General features: G+C 42.8%; 2 protein-coding genes across 4 annotated transcripts in view; both read left to right on the top strand.

Annotated features, from left to right (window-relative positions):
• casp8ap2 (caspase 8 associated protein 2) overlaps positions 1-21,057 on the top strand; it is a 60,984-nt gene extending 39,927 nt beyond the window's left edge. For all 3 annotated transcript variants that reach the window (XM_070885518.1, XM_070885516.1, XM_070885517.1), the window contains exons 8-10: positions 3,008-5,690; positions 14,432-14,531; positions 18,790-21,057. In XM_070885518.1, coding sequence (XP_070741619.1) covers positions 3,008-5,690; positions 14,432-14,531; positions 18,790-18,852 — 2,846 coding nt within the window. In that variant the 3' untranslated portion in view covers positions 18,853-21,057. The remainder of the gene's footprint in view (positions 1-3,007; positions 5,691-14,431; positions 14,532-18,789) is intronic.
• rps12 (ribosomal protein S12) overlaps positions 1-21,633 on the top strand; it is a 383,736-nt gene that overhangs the window by 131,153 nt on the left and 230,950 nt on the right. The gene's annotated exons all lie outside the window — the stretch shown is intronic.

Raw genomic sequence — 21,633 nt, 5'->3', positions numbered from 1 at the left:
CAGATAATAGTCTGTCTCTCTGTTTTTACCACCAAAGTGGATAGCCTCACATTTATCCACATTATACTTCCTCTGCCATGCATTTGCCCACTCACCTAACCTATCCAAGTCACTCTGCAGCCTCATAGCATCCTCCTCGCAGCTCACACTGCCACCCAACTTAGTGTCATCTGCAAATTTGGAGATACTACATTTAATCCCCTCGTCTAAATCATTAATGTACAATGTAAACAGCTGGGGCCCCAGCACAGAACCTTGCGGTACCCCACTAGTCACTGCCTGCCATTCTGAAAAGTACCCATTTACTCCTACTCTTTGCTTCCTGTCTGCCAACCAGTTCTCAATCCATGTCAGCACGCTACCCCCAATCCCATATGCTTTAACTTTGCACATTAATCTCTTGTGTGGGACCTTGTCGAAAGCCTTCTGAAAGTCCAAATACACCACATCAACTGGTTCTCCCTTGTCCACTCTACTGGAAACATCCTCAAAAAATTCCAGATTTGTCAAGCATGATTTCCCTTTCACAAATCCATGCTGACTTGGACCTATCATGTTACCTCTTTCCAAATGCGCTGCTATAACATCCTTAATAATTGATTCCATCATTTTACCCACTACCGATGTCAGGCTGACCGGTCTATAATTCCCTGTTTTCTCTCTTCCTTTTTAAAAAAAATGGTGTTACATTGGCTACCCTCCACTCCATAGGAACTGATGGGGAGATTTAATAGAGTTGTTTAAAATTGAGGGGGTTTGATAAGAGTAGGTAGGGAGAAACTGCTTTCATTGGCAAGAGGGTCGATAACCAGTAAACACCGATTTAAGATAATTGGCAAAAAAGCCAAGGAAGAGATGAGAATTTTTTTTTAACTCAACGAATTGTTACGGTTTGTAATGCACTGCCTGACAGGGTGGTGGAAGCAGATTCTAAAGAGAATTGGATAAATACTTGAAAAGGAAACATTTACAGGGCTATGGGGAAAGAGGAGGGCAGTGGGACTAATTGGATAGCTCTTCCAAAGAGTCAGCACAGGTTTGATGGGCCGAATGGCCTCCATGCTGTTTGATTCTATGATAAAGTTAGGGCTGACAAACACTCAAGATAATCGCATGGAATATTGACAATGTAATAAGATTGTGAAATGGAAGATTAGAAGGAGAAGCAAACAAAATAAAAGGAAATTGTAAGGGCTTTTAGAAGCATATTAAAAATAAAAGAATAGTTAGAGAGAGGGTAGGGCCACTCGGGTATTAAGAAGGGAATCTAATTGTAAAGTAATTAGAATTTTTTAAAACCAATTATGGTGGTAGTGAGAATGACTGTACAGGTTGAACCTCCCTTATCTGAAACCCTTGGGTCCTGGCCTGTTCTGGATGAGGGGTGGTCACGTTAAATTGGACGGTGCAGGTACTGAGCAAGGGGATGTTGGGGCTGGGAATGCGACAGAAACCATTGTGGGGGGGGGGGAGCGGCGGGGCAGTGGATCGCAGGTCAGGCCAGCGATTGCGGGAGTTGGCAGCGAGGAAGGACTTAATTTCGTTCATGTTGGAGTTCTGCGCATGCGCCACCCGGTGGCCGGGAATGGTTCTGGCTAAGGGAGTTCTGGATAAGAGAGGTTCAACCTGTACTGGAGGAGGATAAGGAATATTTGTTAAAGATAACCCTACAAAAGGAATTTGTTGTGAAAGAGAACTTAAACAGAAGTCAAAGTAGATAGTCACTCGGCCTGATGGCATGCACCTTGGGCTGTTGAAAGAAGTCCGAGAGGAGCCACAACAGCTTAAGACGCAGTTTTTCCAGTCCTCCTCAAATATGCAAATGTTGCTGTGGGATTGAGAGAAGCTGAAGTAGCTTCAAGAAGGGAAAGAAAAATAAACCAGGTAACTATTGATCAGTTAGTCCAACATCAGTTGTGGGAAGAATCTTAGGATCCATATCCCTTGAATAAATTTTTTTTTAAGTGGCAGCCTCCACTTGAGTGATGCTATCAACCTCTGGTTTTAAAAGGTAAATTTGAGATTTTTTTTCTCCTGTTCCCTCACCAACTCCTAAAGGAACCTTTTGAAATAATATGCCAATGATCAACTGTTCACTGGAACTTGTGTTCGTAATGTAAGTTACATTGGATTGTCACCTGATTTGGTAAATGACTGACTCTTCTGACTAATCTTTCCTTCAAATTCCTAAGAAAGTCATGTTTGAAGTGGAAACAGTACATTTGACCACCAAGCGCACTCTGTCTGGAAGCCATGTATGGTATTTTATCACGTACAGGGTACTTCATTCTCCTTTCCCCACTGGTTGATCCCCCTTATCCCATATTTCTCAGCAGCACAGTCCCAGGGATCCCCTCAAATCTTAACACATTTTCAGGGAATCTCCTTTCTTAACTTCCAAAAGGACAGTGTCAACTTGCTAAAAGAAAAACAGTGTTATCATTGCGGTAAGCAGCAAAAAAATGTTGTGCCAGTGAGTCACCAAGTACAGAGAACTGTCTTTGGGCTTCCCTTGAGATCCCCTATAGATCTGAACAGTTTGAACAGTTATTCTTTCAAGAATGTAAAGTTTCTTCCCTTAATTTGCCTGGAAAAAAAAATCAAGGAACGCTTTTGATAGCTTTAGAACTCTAATTCCCCTCTTCTTCACTGATGCCAGTCCATATTTTTGAATAACTCTTGGATGATTCACTTGCTGTCGTGATTTATTAGACCACGTATATCACCCTATGTATAAACAATGACGCATCCATGCTTAAAATTTCATGCAGTTTTAATCTAATCTCTAAATCCTGGCATCAAGCACTAGATTATTTTTTGAAGTTAGCATGATGTGAATTTTCCATTATCATGAGCTTTTATGCTGACAATGGTTACAACGTGTACAAGCGTACCATTTCCTATTTGCATCTCAATGAGCACAGACAAAAACACAAGGTATTGTATAAAAGATTTATGAATTGTAAATTCTATTACTTTAAAAAAAAAATGTTTGTCCGTCGTTTAGATTCTGCCGCAAACGTCCAAGGTGGTGGTTCTCCAGGAAACTGCACTCTCGAGTTGAATAAAGAAAATCAGGAGCCATTGTGCAAGGCCGGAGGAAAAACATTGGGGATTTCAGTAGAACAGTCTTGTTCAGAAGAAATAGAAGACGGAGAAATTGTAAGTGACGAAGAGGAGTGTGTACCTCAAATGCAGAACGTTCAGATGGCAAAAGGGAGCAACAACAAAGAGAAGGGTAATCCAGGTAAAAAAACACACAAAAAAGAAACAAGACTGGTAATTTCTGATGAATCTGCTCTGAACTGTTCCTCTGAAGCCTTAACCAAAATAAAGTGTGTTAAAAAACAAGGGGAATCAGAAGGGGTGTCATCAGATCAAAATGCTGAAAGGTTGAGACTGTCCTCACCAACAAGTTCTGTGGAAAGGAATCAGATTAAATCCTCAGTCTCTGACTTGATGAAAGCCTTAATGGTTGCTCGAAAGAGTGTCCGGCAAAAGTACATGAAGCTTCATAAACAGTTTGAAATCCACAGGTTTCAACGAATTATTGAAATTGCCTTTGCAGAATTCACCTCCGTAGTTAAAAGGTCCCATTTTCCAAAGTCCAGGCAGCAGTTAAAGACCTCAATCTGTGCAGTAATTGAGAATGTACTGTTGCAGGTCAAGTGCAATGGGATTGTAAATAGTATTTTCTCACAGCTGGCCCCAAATATGAAAGAAAAATTATGGATGTTTGTGGAAAAGCAATTTGATTTTATGTTTGACAAGGCACGTGAGACGTTCATCTCTTGTGAGAGTATAAGTCTAGAATTGGCCTTGGAAGAGAAAAGAAAAAATGAGAAGATAATCAAAAAACGGAAGAAAAATACAGGGGTTAAGCATCTCAAGAACAAAGTTGATAAATTCCCAAAGCTGAAGAGGTCCCTCTTTTCTTCAGAACCATGTTTGGTAAATAACTTATCAGGCAAAAAGAAGTCTGGGAAAAGTAAACCAGCCAGTGATGACAGCAAATGTAAAGGAACTAAAGTATTGGACAAATGTTCGAAGAATTGCATAAAGGTTTCAGCTGGTCGTATCTCCAAAGCAGATTTTAGGCCTTGCACAAAAGACAAAAATGCGCTGTCTGTGACTCAAGTGAGCTCAAATACTTCAAATGATGCACCAGTAAATTCCAGCACTGCAAAAGATTCCCACGATAAAACTGAGCTTGGCATTCTAACTGAACAACAGGCCTCCACTCTCACGTTTAACCTGGTAAGCGACGCTCAGATGGGCGAGATATTCAAATGTTTGTTGCAGGGCTCTGATCTTCTGGAACAAGGGATTTCAACATTGGAATCTAATTCATGGCCTATCCCAGAAAAGGTGCGGCCTGACATTGGAACACAGCTGTCTGGTATTGCTTCCACTTTAGAGAAAGCTCCACCAGTGTCCCAAGTGGATACTATTTCCTGGCCTCCTGCTACATCAAACAAGCACACAGTTGGGTTAAGACCACCGCTTAATCTAGATATTCTGGATGAAAGCTGCATGTTGGAAGTTCCTGACAAGGTTGCACAAACCAAAGATTCTATGATTAATGCACCTGAGGATTCAAACAGCCAGAAGATAATTGAAAGTAATTCAGTTCTGCAAATGCGTTCCTCTGTTTCCTCCATTCTGATAGAGGATCTGGCAGTTTCTCTTACCGTCCCTTCACCTCTTAAATCAGATGGGCAGATCAGCTTCTTAACATCTCAGAATGGAGAATCCTTGCGTGATGGAGTGAGTGAGGCGATTCTAGCTGCACATTACAGTGAAAATGCTGTCCTCGATGAGGAGGATGCTTCAGAGCAAGATATTCACTTGGCATTGGATTCAGACAATTCCAGCAGCAGGTCGAGCAGTTCTTCGACATGGAACAAACAGATTTCAGCCTCTGCTTTTCAGTATCAGCTCCATCCCCCAATGCAGGCAGTTGTGATGGAAAAATCAAACGATCATTTCATTGTTAAGATAAGATGCAGGCCACCTGATGCTGAATCTACTCCGAGCTCGCCTTCTGCAGCAACAGCAGTGAAAGAGAGCCAGTCATTTGAACTGGGACCAAGCGACAATCACGATATGGAGACAGTTGATGAGACTATGACAGCCTGCAGCAATGTATATAAAGCACTCTGTGATCAGGATAACGCAGTGTCGGAAACGTTGCCTAATCGTTCCTTAATTGTAGAACATCCAGCAGATAATAGCAAAAATATGGAAGAGTCAGGATTGGGTGAAGATGCAAAAGTGCCTCATTCAGAGAAAGATCGACCATCAGCAACTGATCTGGAACTGTCACTTGAAACCCCCAGTGACAACGTTGAGAGTGTTATGTTATTGACTGCACAGACTTGTACAGCAACTGTTTCAGAACATGGCAGCAGTTCAGGTAACAGGAAGAGGAAGAGTAACGTGAAAGCGGATTCCACTGTGAAAAGAGCACGAAAAGATGATGAGCTTTTGAAAAGCACAAAGAGGAAAGGTGAAGAAACCAAGGGTAAAAGAAACACCTCGTCCTCAGCAAAGAAAGCTCTCGGCAAAACAGTAGTTACTCCAGAGAAAACAATGGACAATTCTTCCCCGTCTACAGTATCATCACCGACTAGTCTCCCCGCTAAAAATGTCATCAAGAAGAATGGTGAAGTTGTGGTTACATGGACCAGGTAGGAACATTGTCCGTTTGTAAATTTTAAAAACTTGCTAATCACTTGTGTGAAATAGGTTGATGGTGACATTTTGATGTAATTGTAAATGTTTAACATTCTGATTGCCTTGCCTTTACATGCCAAGTGTTCATTTAATTTATTCTTTATGGGGAAACCCAGGTGAGTGGCCACAGTCCATGATACAGGGCCAGTGATGAAGAGAATGCCAGAGGTAATGCCACCTTCGACAAGGTCATCGCATCTGAGAACTCTTCTTGCTCCCTTGACCCCATTCCCACTAAACTCTTATCACCGGACTTCCCATTTTGGCCCCCATTTTAGCCAATATTGTAAATGGTTCGCTCCTCGACAACACTTCAAAACTGCAGTCAAGTTCATGTCAGTTGATGCAAAGCTTGAATTTTGACAACCTGTAGATTGTAGTTGGGATTGTAGGAGGGATTGTAGTTTCTAGTCCTGGGAAAGCACAGTCAACTACCCAATAATGAGCCTTGATTTTAACATAGCAAGGACATGGGAGGGAGAAGAGCATGCAGGGTGGCATTGAATAAGGGAGGAACGTTCAGAAGAGACTTTGTGTGACAGCAACTAGAGGGTCAAGAGAAAGATCGTCTATCTGATGAGCTTTTCCCCTTGTTTGTCCAGGAGCAAACGAGAGATGCTAGAACAGCCTCTCTAGGGGCCCAAGTTTCCACAAGAAAAAAAACGGGCGCCCCTCCGAGCTGGGCGCCCGTTTTTCGCGCCTAAAACGGCGCCTAAAAAAATCCTCGGTAATCTCCACCGACTTACAGGTCCTGTGGCACTCGGCGCAGCCGGCACGAGCTGTGGGGGGGGCGGAGCCAGGTCCCTGCGCTGAAAACAGTGCCGGGACCTCTGCACATGCGCGCTACAGTCGGCACGCAAGTGCAGTAGCTCCAGGCGCCGAACTGTGTGGGAGGGGCCCGAAGCACGCAGCCCCTAGCCCTGGTCCAATGGCCTCACTGGGGCTGCGTGAATGAGGCTCCTCCCACGGCCAGCTCCTGCGCTCCGCCCGACCAGACCCGACACTCGCTCCCCACCCCCCCCCCGACCAGACCCGACCCGACACCCGCTCCCCCCCCCCCCCCCCCCCCCCCGCCGAGACCGACACCCGAGACCCGCTCCCCCCCCGACACCCGAGACCCGCTTCCCCCCCCGCCCCTCCCAGACACCAGCTCTCCCCCCTCCCCGACACCCGAGACCCGCTCCCCCCGCCCCGACAGAGACCCGCTCCCCGACCCGAGGCCCGCTTTCCCCCCCCCCCCCCCCCCGACCCGACACCCGCTCCCCCGACCCCCCCTCCCCTCCCTCCCTCCCCTCTCTCTCCCTCCCTCCCCTCTCTCTCCCTCCCTCCCCTCTCTCTCTCTCCCTCCCTCCCCTCTCTCTCTCTCCCTCTCTCGCTCAGCGGCACGAACAGCTGCAGAATTCTCCCTGGCTGAAGCACTTTCACACAGGTAGGAAGATGGTTTATTTAATCTTTTCTTGGCTTATAAATGTTTATTCAGGTTGGATTTATTTGTATAATATTTGTAGAAGTATAAATAAGGATTTATTGTCAAATTTAATGAGTTCCCTTCCCCCCCCCCACCTCGTTCTGGACGCCTAATTTGTAACCTGCGCCTGATTTTTTAATGTGTAGAACAGGTTTTTTCAGTTCTACAAAAATCTTCACTTGCTCCATTCTACTTTAGTTTGGAGTACATTTTCACTGTGGAAACTTTCAAATCAGGCGTCAGTGGCCGGACACGCCCCCTTTTGAAGAAAAAATTCTGTTCTCAACTAGAACTGTTCTACCTGACTAGAACTGCAGAAAAAAAAATGTGGAGAATTGCGATTTCTAAAATAGTCCGTTCTCCACCAGTTGCTCCTAAAAATCAGGCGCGAATCATGTGGAAACTTGGGCCCTAGATGTGGGAGTTGTATTCAAGTCTTGGACAAACTTGGGCTTTAGAGGAAGGAGAAAAGTGTTTGGCATGAAGAAAACTGAGTGGTGTACTTCTAAAACTATAGCTTGGTAAACCTACCAAAAATCTTTTAACCGATAATGTGTATTTTCCTTGTCTAAATTTGTCCCTGTTAGGAAAACACACCTGTACCTATGTGCATGTAGAAAATTGGTGATCTTAAGTGCAACTTAGGTTCCCTTTGTGGACATGCATTTAAAGCTTAATAATGTTAGTTTTGGAAGGATGCAAGCATATTGGTTTCACTGGATCATTGGATGCAGCCAGGAACAGAAATTTGTTGATGAAAGCGGTTTTTAACCATCGATCAGATTGGGCAGTGTCTGCCTATGGTTGCGTCAGTTGAAAAATCAAGTTGATTTGATAAGTTATCCTCGTCTTCTGGAGCTGGCTCAATTACACTGTCCGTTGGGCTTGAACACTTTGGATAACTTCACTTTCTACCTGCATCATTTATTTTACACTATGACCCCTCTATTTTCACTTCTAACAACCAGTGTGAGGTGTTTATGGATAGAGACCATCCATTATACTGCTTCTGATGTTTTTGCATTCCTCTTGCCTACAAAGCCAAAACTTCGAGGTCCAGTTCCCACGCTAGCCATAAAACATCAGCTCTTTTTATATTTTCCCCCTCTCCGCACACTTTTACAAGCTCATCTTATCTAAGAAACTGCTTCTTGCTCCCTTGACCCCATTCCCACTAAACTCCATGTCGCACATTCTGGCCCCCATTTTATCCAATAATTGTAAATGGTTCTTTGTCCTCCAGCACTGTCCCATTAACTTTCAAAACTATCAACACTACTGGAAAAAATCTATCCTCAATCAATCTCTTTCCTCGTTAATTACTGTCCCATTTCTGTCCTTTTCCTCCCAAAATCCTTCAATGTGTTATCACCTCCCAACTCTATGTCCACCTCTCCTGCAATTCCCAGTTTGAAACCCTCCAATCAGTTTCAGCCCTTCTCACAGTTGCAAAACAGCCCTGTCCAAAGTCACGAATGACATTCTCTGACTGTTACGCTGGTGCATTATCCGTCCATCTTGTGATCTCTGCAGCATTTGATGATCAATTGCATTATCCTGCTCCAACACTGAACTTCGTTCTCAAGCTCCATGGCACTACCCTTGCTTGGTTCCACTATAAACCACCCGAGCACAGCTGGAGGATTTCTAGCAGTGGCTCCTCTTCTCCACCCCAGCACGTCACTTGCACAGTCTCCCAAGGATCCGTCATTGCCCCCATCCTCTTCCTCATCTACACACCTGACCCGTGGTGACCTGATCAGACATTTATTAGAAACATAGAAATTATGTGCAGGAGCAGGCACCGCCATTCAATAAGATCATGGCTGATCATTCAACCTCAGTACCCCTTTCCTGCTTTCTCTCCATACCCCTTGATCCCTTTGGCCATAAGGGTCATATCTAACTCCCTTTTGAATATATCTAACGAACTGGCCTCGACAACTTTCTGTGGTAGAGAATTCCACAGGTTAACAACTCTCTGAGTGAAGAAGTTTCTCCTCATCTCGGTCCTAAATGGCTTACCCCTTATTCTTAGACTGTGACCCCTGGTTCTGGAACTCCCCAGCAATGGGAACATTCTTCCTGCCTCTAACCTGTCCAATCCAGTCAGAATTTTATATGTTTCTAGGAGATCCCCTCTCATCCTTCTAAACTCCAGTGGATACAAGCCCAGTTGATCCAGTCTCTCCTCATATGTCAGTCCTGACATCCCGGGAATCAGTCTGGTGAACCTTCGCTGCACTCCCTCAAGAGCAAGAACGTTCTTCCTCAGATTAGGAGACCAAAACTGAACACAATATTCCAGGTGTGGCCTCTCCAAGGCCTTGTACAATTGCAGTAAGACCTCCCTGCTCCTATACTCAAATCCTCTCGCTATGAAGGCCAACATGCCATTTGCCTTCTTCACCGCCTGCTGTACCTGCATGCCAGCCTTCAATGATTGATGTACCATGACACCCAGGTCTCGTTGCACCTCCCCTTTTCCTAATCTGTCACCATTCAGATAATCTGTCTTCCTGTTTTTGCCCCCAAATCGGATAACCTCACAATTTATCCATATTATACTGCATCTGCCATGCATTTGCCCACTCACCTAACCTGTCCAAGTCACCCTGCAGCCTCTTAGTATCCTCCTCACAGCTCACACTGCCACCCAGCTTAATGTCATCATCAAACTTGGAGATATTGCCTTCAATTCCTTCATCTAAATCATTGATGTATATTGTAAATAGCTGAGGTCCAGCACTGAACCCTGCGGCACCCCACTGGTCACTGCCTGCCATTCTGAAAAGGACCCGTTTATCCCGACCCTCTGCTTCCTGTCTGCCAACCAGTTCTCTCTCCACGTCAGTACATTACCCCAAATACCATGTGTTTTAATTTTGAGCACTAATCTCTTGTGTGGGACCTTGTCAAAAGCCTTTTGAAAGTCCAAATTCACCACATCCACTGGTTCTCCCTTGTCCACTCTCCTAGTTACATCCTCACAAAATTCTAGAAGATTTGTCAAGCATGATTTCCCTTTCATAAATCCATGCTGACTTGGACTGATCCTGTCACTGCTTTCCAAATGCGCTGCTATTTCATCTTTAATAATTGATTCCAACATTTTCCCCACCACCGATGTCAGGCTAACCGGTCTATAATTACCTGTTTTTTTTTCTCTCCCTCCTTTTTTAAAAAGTGGTGTTACATTACCTACCCTCCAGTCCATAGGAACTGATCCAGAGTCATTAGAATGTTGGTAAATGATCACCAATGCATCCACTATTTCTAGGGCCACTTCCTTAAGTACTCTGGGATGCAGCCTATCAGGCCCTGGGAATTTATCGGCCTTCAATCCCATCAATTTCCCAAACACAATTTCCTGACGAAGGATTTCCTTCACTTCCTCCTTTTCGCTTGACCCTCGAACCCCTAGTACTTCCAGAAGGTTATTTGTGTCTTCCTTAGTGAAGACAGATCCAAAGTATTTGTTCAATTGGTCTGCCATTTCTTTGTTCCCCATTATAAATTCACCTGATTCTGACTGCAAAGGACCTAGGTTGGTCTTCACTAATCTTTTTCTCTTCACATATCTATAGAAGCTTTTGCAGTCAGTTTTTGTGTTTCCTGCAAGCTTCCTCTCGCATTCTATTTTCCCCCTCCTAATTAAACCCTTTGTCCTCCTCTGCTGAATTCTAAATTTCTCCCAGTCCTCAGGTTTGCTGCTTTTTCTGGGCAAGTTATATGCCTCTTCCTTGGATTTAACAATATCCTTAATTTCCCTTGTTAGTCACCGTTGAGCTACTTTCCCCGTTTTGTTTTTACTCTAGACGGAGATGTACAATTGTTGAAGTTCATCCATGTGATTTATAAATGTCTGCCATTGCCTATTAATTGTCAATCCTTTAAGTATCATTTGCCAGTCTATCCTAGTCAATTCACATCTCATACCATCGAAGTTACCTTTCCTTAAGTTCAGGACCCTAGTCTCTGAATTAACACTGTCACTCTCCATCTTAATAAAGATGGTCACTCTTCCCCAGGGGACCTCGCACAACAAGGTTGCTAATTATACCTCTCATTACACAACACCCAGTCTAGTATGGTCAGCTCTCTAGTTAGTTCCTCGACATATTGGTCTGGAAAGCCATCCCTAATACACTCCAGGAAATCCTCCTCCATTGCATTGCTACCAGCTTGGTTAGCCCAATCTATATGTAGATTAAAGTCGCCCATGATAACTGTTGTACCTTTATTGCACGCATCCCTAATTTCTTGTTTGATGCCATCCAAACCCCTCTTCTACTGTTTGGTGGTCTGTACACAGCTCCCACTAGCGATTTCTGCCCTTTGGTATTCCGCAGCTCCTCTTTAACCAACAATGCTACCCCACCTCCTTTTCCTTTCTGTCTATCCTTCCTGAATGTTGAATAACCCTGGATGTTGAGTTCCCAGCCTTGGTCACCCTGGAGCCATGTCTCAGGAATCCCAATTATATCATCATCATTAATAGCTGCCTGTGCAGTTAATTCATCTGCCTTATTACGAATACTCCTCGCATTGAGGCTTGTCTCTTTAACACTTTGTCCCTTTAGAATTTTGCTTTAATGTGGCCCTTTTTGATTTTTGCCTTGGGTTTCTCTGCCCTCTACTTTTACTATTCTCCTTTCTATCTTTTGCTTCTGCCCCCATTTTATTTCCCTCTGTCTCCCTGCATAGGTTCCCATCCCCCTGCCATATTAGTTTAAACCCTCCACAACAGCACTAGCAAACACTCTCCCTAGGACATTGTTTCCGCTCCTGCCCAGGTGCAGACCGTCCAGTTTGTACTGATCCCACCTCCCCCACAACCGGTTCCAATGTCCCAGGAATTTGAATCCCTCCCTCTTGCACCACTCCTCAAGCCACGTATTCATCTTAGCTATCCTGCTATTTCTACTCTGACTAGCACGTGGCACTGGTAGCAATCCTGAGATTACTACCTTTTGAGGTCCTACTTTTTTATTTACCTCCTAGCTCCCTAAATTCAGCTTGTAGGATCTCATCCCGCTTTTTACTTATATCGTTGGTACCTATATGCATCACGGAAACTGGCTGTTCACCCTCCCCCTCCAGAATGTCCTGTAGCCACTCCGAGACATCCTTGACCCTTGCACCAGGGAGGCAACATACCATCCTGGAGTCTCGGTTGCGACCGCAGAAACGCCTATCTATCCCCCTTACAATAGAATCCCCTACCATTATAGCTCTCCCACTCTTTTTCCTGCCCTCCTGTGCAGCAGAGCCACCCACGGTGCCATGAACTTGGCTGCTGCTGCCTTCCCCTGATGAGCTATCTCCCCCAACAATATCCAAAGCGGTATATCTGTTTTGGAGGGAGATGACCGCAGGGGACTCCTGCACTACCTTCCTACTGCTGCTCTGCCTGATGGTCACCCTTTCCCTATCTGCCTCTGTAACCTTTACCTGCGGTGTGCCCAACTCACTGAACGTGCTATCCATGACATCCTCAGCATTGCGTATGCTCCAGAGTGAATCCATCCGCAGCTCCAGTGCCGTCATGTGGTCTAACCGGAGCTGCAGCTGGATACACTTCCTGCACACATAGTCGTCAGGGACACTGGAAGCGTCCCTGATTTCCCACATAGCACAGAGGAGCATGACTCGGGTCTGGGCTCTCCTGCCATGACTTAACCCTTAAAATAACTTGATTTGGCAACAATGCCGAAGGGTTCTTACTGACAAGATAAGGAAAAAAGAAAAACTACTCACCAATCAACCAGCCAATCACTTACCTTCTTGGCTGTGACGTCACACTTCGTTTTCTTTTCCTCCCAGGTCAGGGAGTCAGCACTGGTGGGGGAAAACAAGACAAAGCAACACCTCCCGCTCCCACTTGCCCGAACTCTCCCACTTACCAAACTCTTACCTTTGCACTCTGAGCTCCTGCTGCACTCCAGACAGACTGAAGGCACAGTCGCCAGTGGTAGGTTAAAGGAAGGGTGGATGCACAAAAGGCTAGAGGTGGGGGAAGGGGATTGTAGATCTGGGTGAGGTTACATAGGTTAGGGAGGGGCAAGGTCAGTGAGAGATTTAAGCACTGTTTCCGCTTTGGGCGCAATCGGCGATCCGGGCATAAATGACGCTAGTTTTGACAAGTTTTTTTCCCCTCGAATTTACACTCATTTCAATATTGCCAAATGTGAAATCTGCCATGATCCAGTGTAATCGGGCAGTGTTTGACAACATAATTCTTTTTAAAAATGTTGCTTTAAAAAGTATTCCTTGATCTATTTAAGAGTAGTAACTTGATTAACACAGCTGAAAATGGGTTTATCACAAAAAATAAACATTTTTAATTAGTTTTAAGTCCATCACTTGTCAGTAGCCTGATTTTAAATTACTGAAAAATTAAAAACATTAGTGGAAACTCGCAATGATGATTAATTCGATCTCACCGTGGCCATATTTGTAGGTGGGGCTGACTTTCTAGCATGATGCTTAACTAGCGCAAAAGATCACAAACTCTATTGGCCCTGGATGTAATTTATGCTTGAAATTCTGCAATCTTTTGCGCTGCTTATGTTAAGTCTTGTCCATTTCAGTCTAAGTACCCTTTTAATGATGCAATGTGTTAATTACTGCCAGTCAACCTCTCTGGCACTGAAAATGAACTCTTACAAGTGCGTAGTCTCATTTCTTTGGGTTTTAAGTTGGAGATTTTAAAAATGTAAACTTTTTAACTTTTCCTTTGTCTCTTTCAATCTAATCTCTCTTTTCCTCTCTCTCTCTTTCTGCACCTGATTTGACATTGAATTCACCCACTCTAATTTACAATTCCTTCTCCGAATCGTTCAATCTGATTGGTTGAGGAGATACACAGTTGCTTGTCCTGTTCACTCGGGTCCCAGATGCTCTGTTTCATTTGCTGCGATGTTATCAGCTTGCACTTTCAGCAACTTGCGGTGCAAAATATCATTGCGATTAAAAAAGCAAAGGGCAAGTCTAACTACCGACAGATGGTGTTCATGCCCTACTACAGCAAAATTATTGCTTGTTAACTTTTATGTTCTCCACGGATGCTGCCTGACCCACTGAGTGTTTCCAGCATTTTCAGTTTTTGTATTTCATCGGTGCAAATGGGTAATTTAAGGTGACAGATTGTGCTTCTTTTATCTTTGCCTGTTTAATGTTACTTTGGATCATCCTGTGTAATCCCTTTTTGCTCCGTCTTGTCAGGGAGAATGATCGAGCAATATTGTTGGATTGCCAACAGAAAGGAGCAAATGAAAAAACCTTCACTTACATATCTGGAAAACTGCAGAGGTCCCCACGTCAGGTAAACGCTTGGTACCTGAAGAATGAAGCAATAGTTTTAACTTTTGGTGTCAGCCTCTTTGATAGAATAATATTGACATTCACAGTGGAATCAAAAGTATCTGCTCAAAATTACTTTTTTTTTCTAATGCAGTCATTTGTTTGGTTGCAAGTCCTCCTGCCTGAGGTGAATTTTTTTTGTGTGTGTGTGTAAAGTTGTTGCTATTGTACATTATCTTGGACTTCCTAAAACCAACCGAAGTAAATTTCAACATTTGGGCGGGGTTGGAAGCTATAAATCAACACTCCACTCAAACACACCTTTTGGAATAAAAACATTTTAATCAATGTTCTGGGTTTCTCCACAATCAAAGAATTATCGGGGGCGGGGGGAAATGTCGTCATCTCCATTTCTAATGACAATCTGGTTTACTCCAACCTTTCCCCTCCAAAAAAATCTGTAATCTACTACTTTAAGTAATTTACTGATTACCATTACCCTGAAAATGATTTCCATGGTGTTGACTGCTCTCACTTCCATTGCAGGCTTGTCCCTTCTGTGATCAGTTTATTGCACAAGAATTAGTTTAAGCCAAGAAGCAAGAACTATTTTTTTTCAAAAAAAGTAAATCAACAGGAAGGCCTGAAGGGGAAAGCTAGCTAATTTGTGTAGACTAATTGTTTGTGGTCTAAAGATTACATCGAATTTACAGCACAGAATCAAGCCATTCGACCAAACAGGTCCATGCTGGCGTTTATGCTCCACACAAGCCTCCTCTTACCCCACTTCACCTCTCCCTATCAGCATTCCTTTAAAAGACATCTGTGCTTCTCCTAATGAGTTAATGAGTTCCACATTCTAACCATTCTCTGGATAAAAAGTTTCTCCTGAATTTCTTATTAGATTTATCACTGACTATCTTGTATTTATGACCCCTAGTTTGGATTCTCTCAAATGGAAATCTCTTCTCTATGTCTACCCTATCATAAGAACATAAGAATTATGAGCAGGATTAGGCCATATGGTCCCTCGAGCCTGCTTCGCCATTCAATATCATGGCTGATCCTCGACCTAAACGCCACTTTTCTACCCGATCCCCATATCCCTTGTCCAAAAATCTATCCATCTCAGTCTTGAATATACTCTCTGACTCCACGTCCACAGCCCTTTGCGGTAGAGAATTCCAAAGATTCATGAACCTCTGAGTGAAGAAATCCCTCCTTACCTCAGTCTTAAATGGCTGACCCCTTATTCTGAGACTGTGCCCCCTAATTCTAGACTCTCCAGCTAGGGGAAACAACCTCTCAGCACCTACCCTGTCAAACCCCCTCAGCATCTGATTTGTTTCAATGAGATCACCTCTCATTCTTTTAAACTCCAGAGAATATAGGCCCAATGTACTCAATCTCTCCTCATAGGACAACTCTCTCATCCCATGGATCAATCTAGTGAACCTTTGTTGCACCGCCTCCAAGACAACTGTGTCCTTCCTCGGATAAGGAGACCAAAACTGTGCACAGTACTCCAGGTGTGGTCTCACCAAAGCCCTGTACAATCGTAGCAAGACTTCCTTACTCTTGTATTCCATCCCTTGCAATAAAGGCCGACATGCAGAAAAAAAACAAAGAGCAAGTTATTATTTAAATGGAGAAAGATTGCAAAGTGCTGCAGTACAGCGGGACCTGGGGGTACTTGTGCATGAAATGCAAAAGGATAGTATGCAGGTACAGCAAGTGATCAGGAAGGCCAATGGAATCTTCCCCTTTATTGCAAAGGGGATGGAGTATAAAAGCAGGTCAGTCTTACTACAGTTATACAGGGTATTGGTGAGGCCACACCTGGAATTCTGCATGCAGTTTTGGTTTCCATATTTACAAAAGGATATACTTGCTTTCGAGGCAGTTCAGAGAAGGTTCACAAGGTTGATTCCGGAGATGAGGGGGTTGACTTGTGAGGAAAGGTTGAGTAGGTTGGGTCTCTACTCATTGGAATTTAGAAGAATGAGAGGTGATCTTATCAAAACGTATAAGATTATGAGGGGGCTTGACAAGGTGGATGCAGAGAGGATGTTTCCGTTGATAGGGGAGACTAGAACTAGAGGGCATAATCTTAGAATAAGGGGCTGCCCATTTAAAACTGAGTTGAGGAGAAATTTCTTCTGAGGGTTGTGGATCTGTGGAATTCGCTGCCTGAGAGCTGTGGAAGCTGGGACATTGAATTAATTTAAGACAGAAATAGACAGTTTCTTAAACGATAAGGGAATAAGGGGTTATGGAGAGCAGCCAGGGAAGTGGACCTGAGTCCATGATCAGATCGGCCATGATCGTATTAAATGGCGGAGCAGGCTCGAGGGGCTGTATAGCCTATTCCTGCTCCTATTTCTTATGTTCTTGTGCCATTTGCCTTCTTAATTGCTTGCTGTGTACCTGCATGCTGTTTGCTGTACGAGGGCATCTAAATCTCTCAACGCCAACATTTAATAGTTCCTCACGCTCACAAAGATATTATTTTTTTCTGTTCTTCCTACCAAAGTGAATAACCACGTTTTCTCTCTCCCTCCTTTCTTGAATAGTAGGGTTACATTTGCTACCTTCCAATCCGCTGGGACTGTTCTAGAATCTAGAGAATTTTGGAAGATCACAACCAATGCATTCACTATCTCTGCAACCACCTCTTTTAGATCCCTGGGATGTAGGCCATCGGGTCCAGGGGATTTGTCGACTTTTAGTCGCATTAGTTTCTCGAGTACATTTTCTCTACTGATATTAATTGCTTTAAGTTCCTCACTCTTATTAGTCCCTTGGATCCCCACTATATTTGGTATGTTTTTTGTGTCTTTTGTGAAGATTGGTACAAAATAATTTAAAGTTTCTAATATTTTTTTATTCCCGTTATAATTTCTCCTGTTTCAGCCTCTAAGGGACCAATGCTTACTTTTGCTGCTCTCTTCGCATAGCTAAACACGGAACTTGTAGGCCTGTACAGGAGCATGCGCACCTCGTACGCACCTGGAGGGGCTGCAAATTACGGTTCTGTTAACCTTGAGCTAAAGTTTGGTGTGTGTTCCCTAATGCTACAAAGTCTACTGGTCTTAAAGACTATTAAGTGAGCATTAGGTGAGTTCAGCTGTTAATTAAGAGACTGCAGACATCCTGGTTTTTGGTATTTTGTGTTCCAGGACAGTTTTTGTTTTAAATGTTTTCTTTGAAGTATGTCAAAGAAAATTGAGTGAAACAAAGTGTGACAAAAGGATAGGTGTGGTAAACTCACCGTTTCATTTGGTATGTTCGAAAAGTACTATTAAAATGTACTTTACTACAAATACAAATTTTTTTGAAAGGGAAAGAGAGCCAGCTATTTCATAATGGAATCTTCTAACCTTGGGGAGAAGTCGGGGATTTACAATCAGCCGCCAATATCAAGAGAAACAGTCACCTCTAATTGTTCTTGACTAAGTTGGTAGAACTCTTGAATTGGAAGGCTGTGGGTTCAAATCCCATCCAGCTTTTAAAATCGTAATCTAAGCTGACACTTCAGTGCCATGCTGAGGAGGTGCTGCACAGTCGACAGTGTTAGCCTGCAAATAAGATGTTAAACCAATGCCTGATCAGGTGGAAATGAAAGATCTTATGGGGTATTCAAAGAAGAGAATGCTATGTTTTGGTTAATCTTCCCTCAGCCAACATCATCAAAAACATAATATTCGTGTTGTTTGTAGGATAGAAACATAGAAAATGGGTGCAAAAGTAGGCCATTTGGCCCTTCGAGCCTGCACCACCATTCAATAAGATCATGGCTTGGATACCAGGTCGCTGACCAGGCTGAAACCCTCTCTGGTGGCCCAGTGGATCCAACTTAAAAAGATGCATGGCTGATCCTTCACCTCAGTACCCCTTGCTAAATGGCTACTGTGTTCCCGCGTATAGCAACATTGTCAGCCTTGGCTCAGTGGTAGCACTCTCTCCTCTGAGGCAGAAGATTGTGGATTCAAGCCTCACTCCAGAGACTTGAGAACTTAATCGAGGCTGATACTTCAGTGCAGTAATAAGGGAGTGCTGCACTGTTGGATGTGCTGTTTTCAGTTGAGATGTTAAACCGAGACACACTCTGCCTCTCAGGTGGACATAAAAGATTTCTAGCACTATTCTCAGAAAAGAGTTCACCCAATGTCCTGTCCAACATTTATCCCTTAACCAACATACTCTGACTTATGAGCAGGAAATCCAATGGTAATGAATAAATTAGAAAGTGATGTAATTTGGATATTATTTCTTTCCAGGTTTCAGAGAGGTTCCATCGTTTGATGAAATTATTCAAAAAGTCAGAAAACATGAGCAACTGAGAGCCTGTGCATCTTGGATTTATATTTCTGTCTTGCTGAAAACATCCGAACAATTTTGAAGAAATATTAAGTACGGAAATTGTTGACAAATAACCTGAAATGTTTCAATCCAGTGGTGTTTCTTGCATTTAAACCTAGGTTTTTTTTAAGTGTCGGTTTATATAGACCATACTTCAGAATGGCATGCACATACATGAAAAAACCACCCGTTGCACCTTTTTCCATCGCCTCTTTCCTCCCCAATTGCCCACCCCAGAAATTGTTCTAGCATACTGGATTGGCTTCTGATGGTTTCACAGCAAGCTCAGTGAAACATATCTTAAATGTCATGATTTGTTGTCACTTTCAATAGTGTTGATGAAAGTGATTTGTCTATCTCCGGTATCTTTAACTACATACTTTGTTTTACCGTGTTTTCCCCTACATTTCTTTGCATTACTGACATTTAATTACCTGTCTGTAAAGTATAAAATATGTATTTGTACATAAATCTATTAATACGGTTTATATTTTTATGTGAATATCTTTCAGAGCAGGTTTGGAATTTTTTTGAAGTTTCATGCATTCACACCTGTGTTTATAGAGTTGATGAACAGAATGCTGTAAATTTGTTAATATTGTAAATACAGGTTTTTGAAATTTACAGAAGTGTGTTAAGTATGTTTCAATCTGTGAAGATTAATTATTGTAATTTATTTTTGCTAGGTTTCAGTGTGAGAAGTAAATGTTACTTTTGAATGTCTGTTTCTTTTGTATCATGGCCAGGAAAAGTGTGTACTACTTGAAGGTGATGCAAATGTAGTTATAGCAGTTTAGATGCCTTGCTTGGTTTCAGTGCTTAAATATGTTTTTTTTTAATATATAGCTTTTTATATTTTCACCTCTTTGCTGGGACAGGAATTACAGCTTTGACATTTGTCTGATATTTTCCACCTCAAAAGTCCAATAGATTGAGGACCAGACTCTTAAGTTGTTGGATGCAGTGATAAATGTTACTGTTGGTCAAAATAATAACTTGCTGTGTTTCTAGGGTCATAGTTACAGAGATGCTCCAGAACAAGAGTCTTAAAATTGAGAATTGTGAGTTTAAGGAGGAGCGGATAACTGGGCAACTTCAAATCCCAGGAACATAGCCGCCCCAATTAGTGCATCGTTGGTGCTTTCTAAAAAAATATATACTTTTTTTGTTAGGTACAGGGTTCACTCATCAGTCGGCTACTTTAGGATAGGATCTTAGGATGTTAGGATTGCAAGTAACAATTCTTAATGAGCACTTGAGCTTAGAGAAAATCCCTGCAAATTCATTGCAATTGTCTGTGAAATATTGCAACAAACTGTTAATTCCAAATGCCAGTAAAGCAATCTTGATGAAACAAACGTCTCATGACTGGTGTCTACACCAGAGCCACCAAGTCAGTGTTTTGACCTTTTGAGCCATGTATCAATTTCTTTCTCATGGGATAACCTCTATTTTCTCTGGTTCTGTGTTCCTCTCCTTTCTAATTGGTTCTTTGTTGTTTTTTGATTTCACTATTTGCCAGTTAGAACATCTAAACCATTAATCTCAAATTACATTTTCTCCCCATTCACATTGTTGCAAAACAAAATTGAGATACAGCTGCCCTGACCGTCCTCACTCGACTCATCGAGAAGAAAACTTTTAACGATAGTTTTAGATTTAATGTTGCAACGCCTCTGGGCTAGGAGGGAGGACCCCTTGTTATCCAGTAACCATTACTAGAAAGTGCACATCTGTGCACAACAGCAATGGATGTAGGTTCTATTGCCTATGAAGGGTGATAACCAGACTAATTATTGGCAGGAATCTTTTTCATGTTTTTGCCAATGGTCTTTCTTTCGGTCAAGATTTGTAGATGGTTTGTTTTTCACTGCTTTTTCCTTAAGATATTAAATGTTCCTTTAAGTCCTCCTATGCTGATGTAAACTTGTCTAAATCCAAGTAGCATATCCAGTTATGTCTGCCTATTCAGAGTCTGATTATTCAGTGTCCTTTTTGTTCAGTCCATAGTTTGTATGTGGCCTATGCTAATGCTGTAGATCCTGTCCATTTGTAGGATTATAGACTGCTCAGACCAGCTGCACCATATGAAGTAGCATTCACCGGTACAAGGCATGGTTCTACTTCTGCATAGTTTAAATTAATAAGATCTTGATTATTTTCACTTTTGTAACTTATTTTTTTAATAAAACCGTTAAAAGTGTAGGCCCTCTGTTTTGGTACTGATGGTATCCTGTTATATGCACTGTCAAGATCACATTCTACTTCAATCAAACTTTGTGTTGCACTGCTTAAATTTTATGAATGCTCCATTTCAAAACAAAATCCCTCGATGAAAGGCAAGGCTTGTGCTGGAATCACCACTAATTCCGTTCTTTTCTCTGGCAACTATTTCAGGCTGAATCAGACTGTTCGCAACTTTGTCTTCCTTGTCTCGATGGTAGCACCTTAGTCAGAAGGTTATTAGTTCAAGTCCCACTCCTGTGACTTGAGAACACAATCTTAGTTGACACTTCAATGCAGTACTGAGGGGGTGCTGCACTATCATAGGAACAGGCGCAGGCCATTCAGCCCCTCGAACCTGTTCTGCCATTCGATGAAATCTTGGCTGATCTGTGATCTAACGCCATATACTCACCGTTGGCCCAAATCCCTTGATACCTAGCATCAATTGCCTTTTGCAGAAGAGAGTTCCAAACTTCTACCACCGTTTCTGTATAGAAGTGTTTCCTAATTTTGCTCCTGAAAGGTCTGGTTCTAAT

The sequence above is a fragment of the Pristiophorus japonicus genome, chromosome 7 (assembly GCF_044704955.1).
Source record: "Pristiophorus japonicus isolate sPriJap1 chromosome 7, sPriJap1.hap1, whole genome shotgun sequence".
Taxonomy (NCBI): Eukaryota; Metazoa; Chordata; class Chondrichthyes; family Pristiophoridae; genus Pristiophorus; species Pristiophorus japonicus.
The sequence above is the reverse complement of the archived record's forward strand: the minus strand, read 5'-3'. Positions and strand labels throughout refer to the sequence as shown.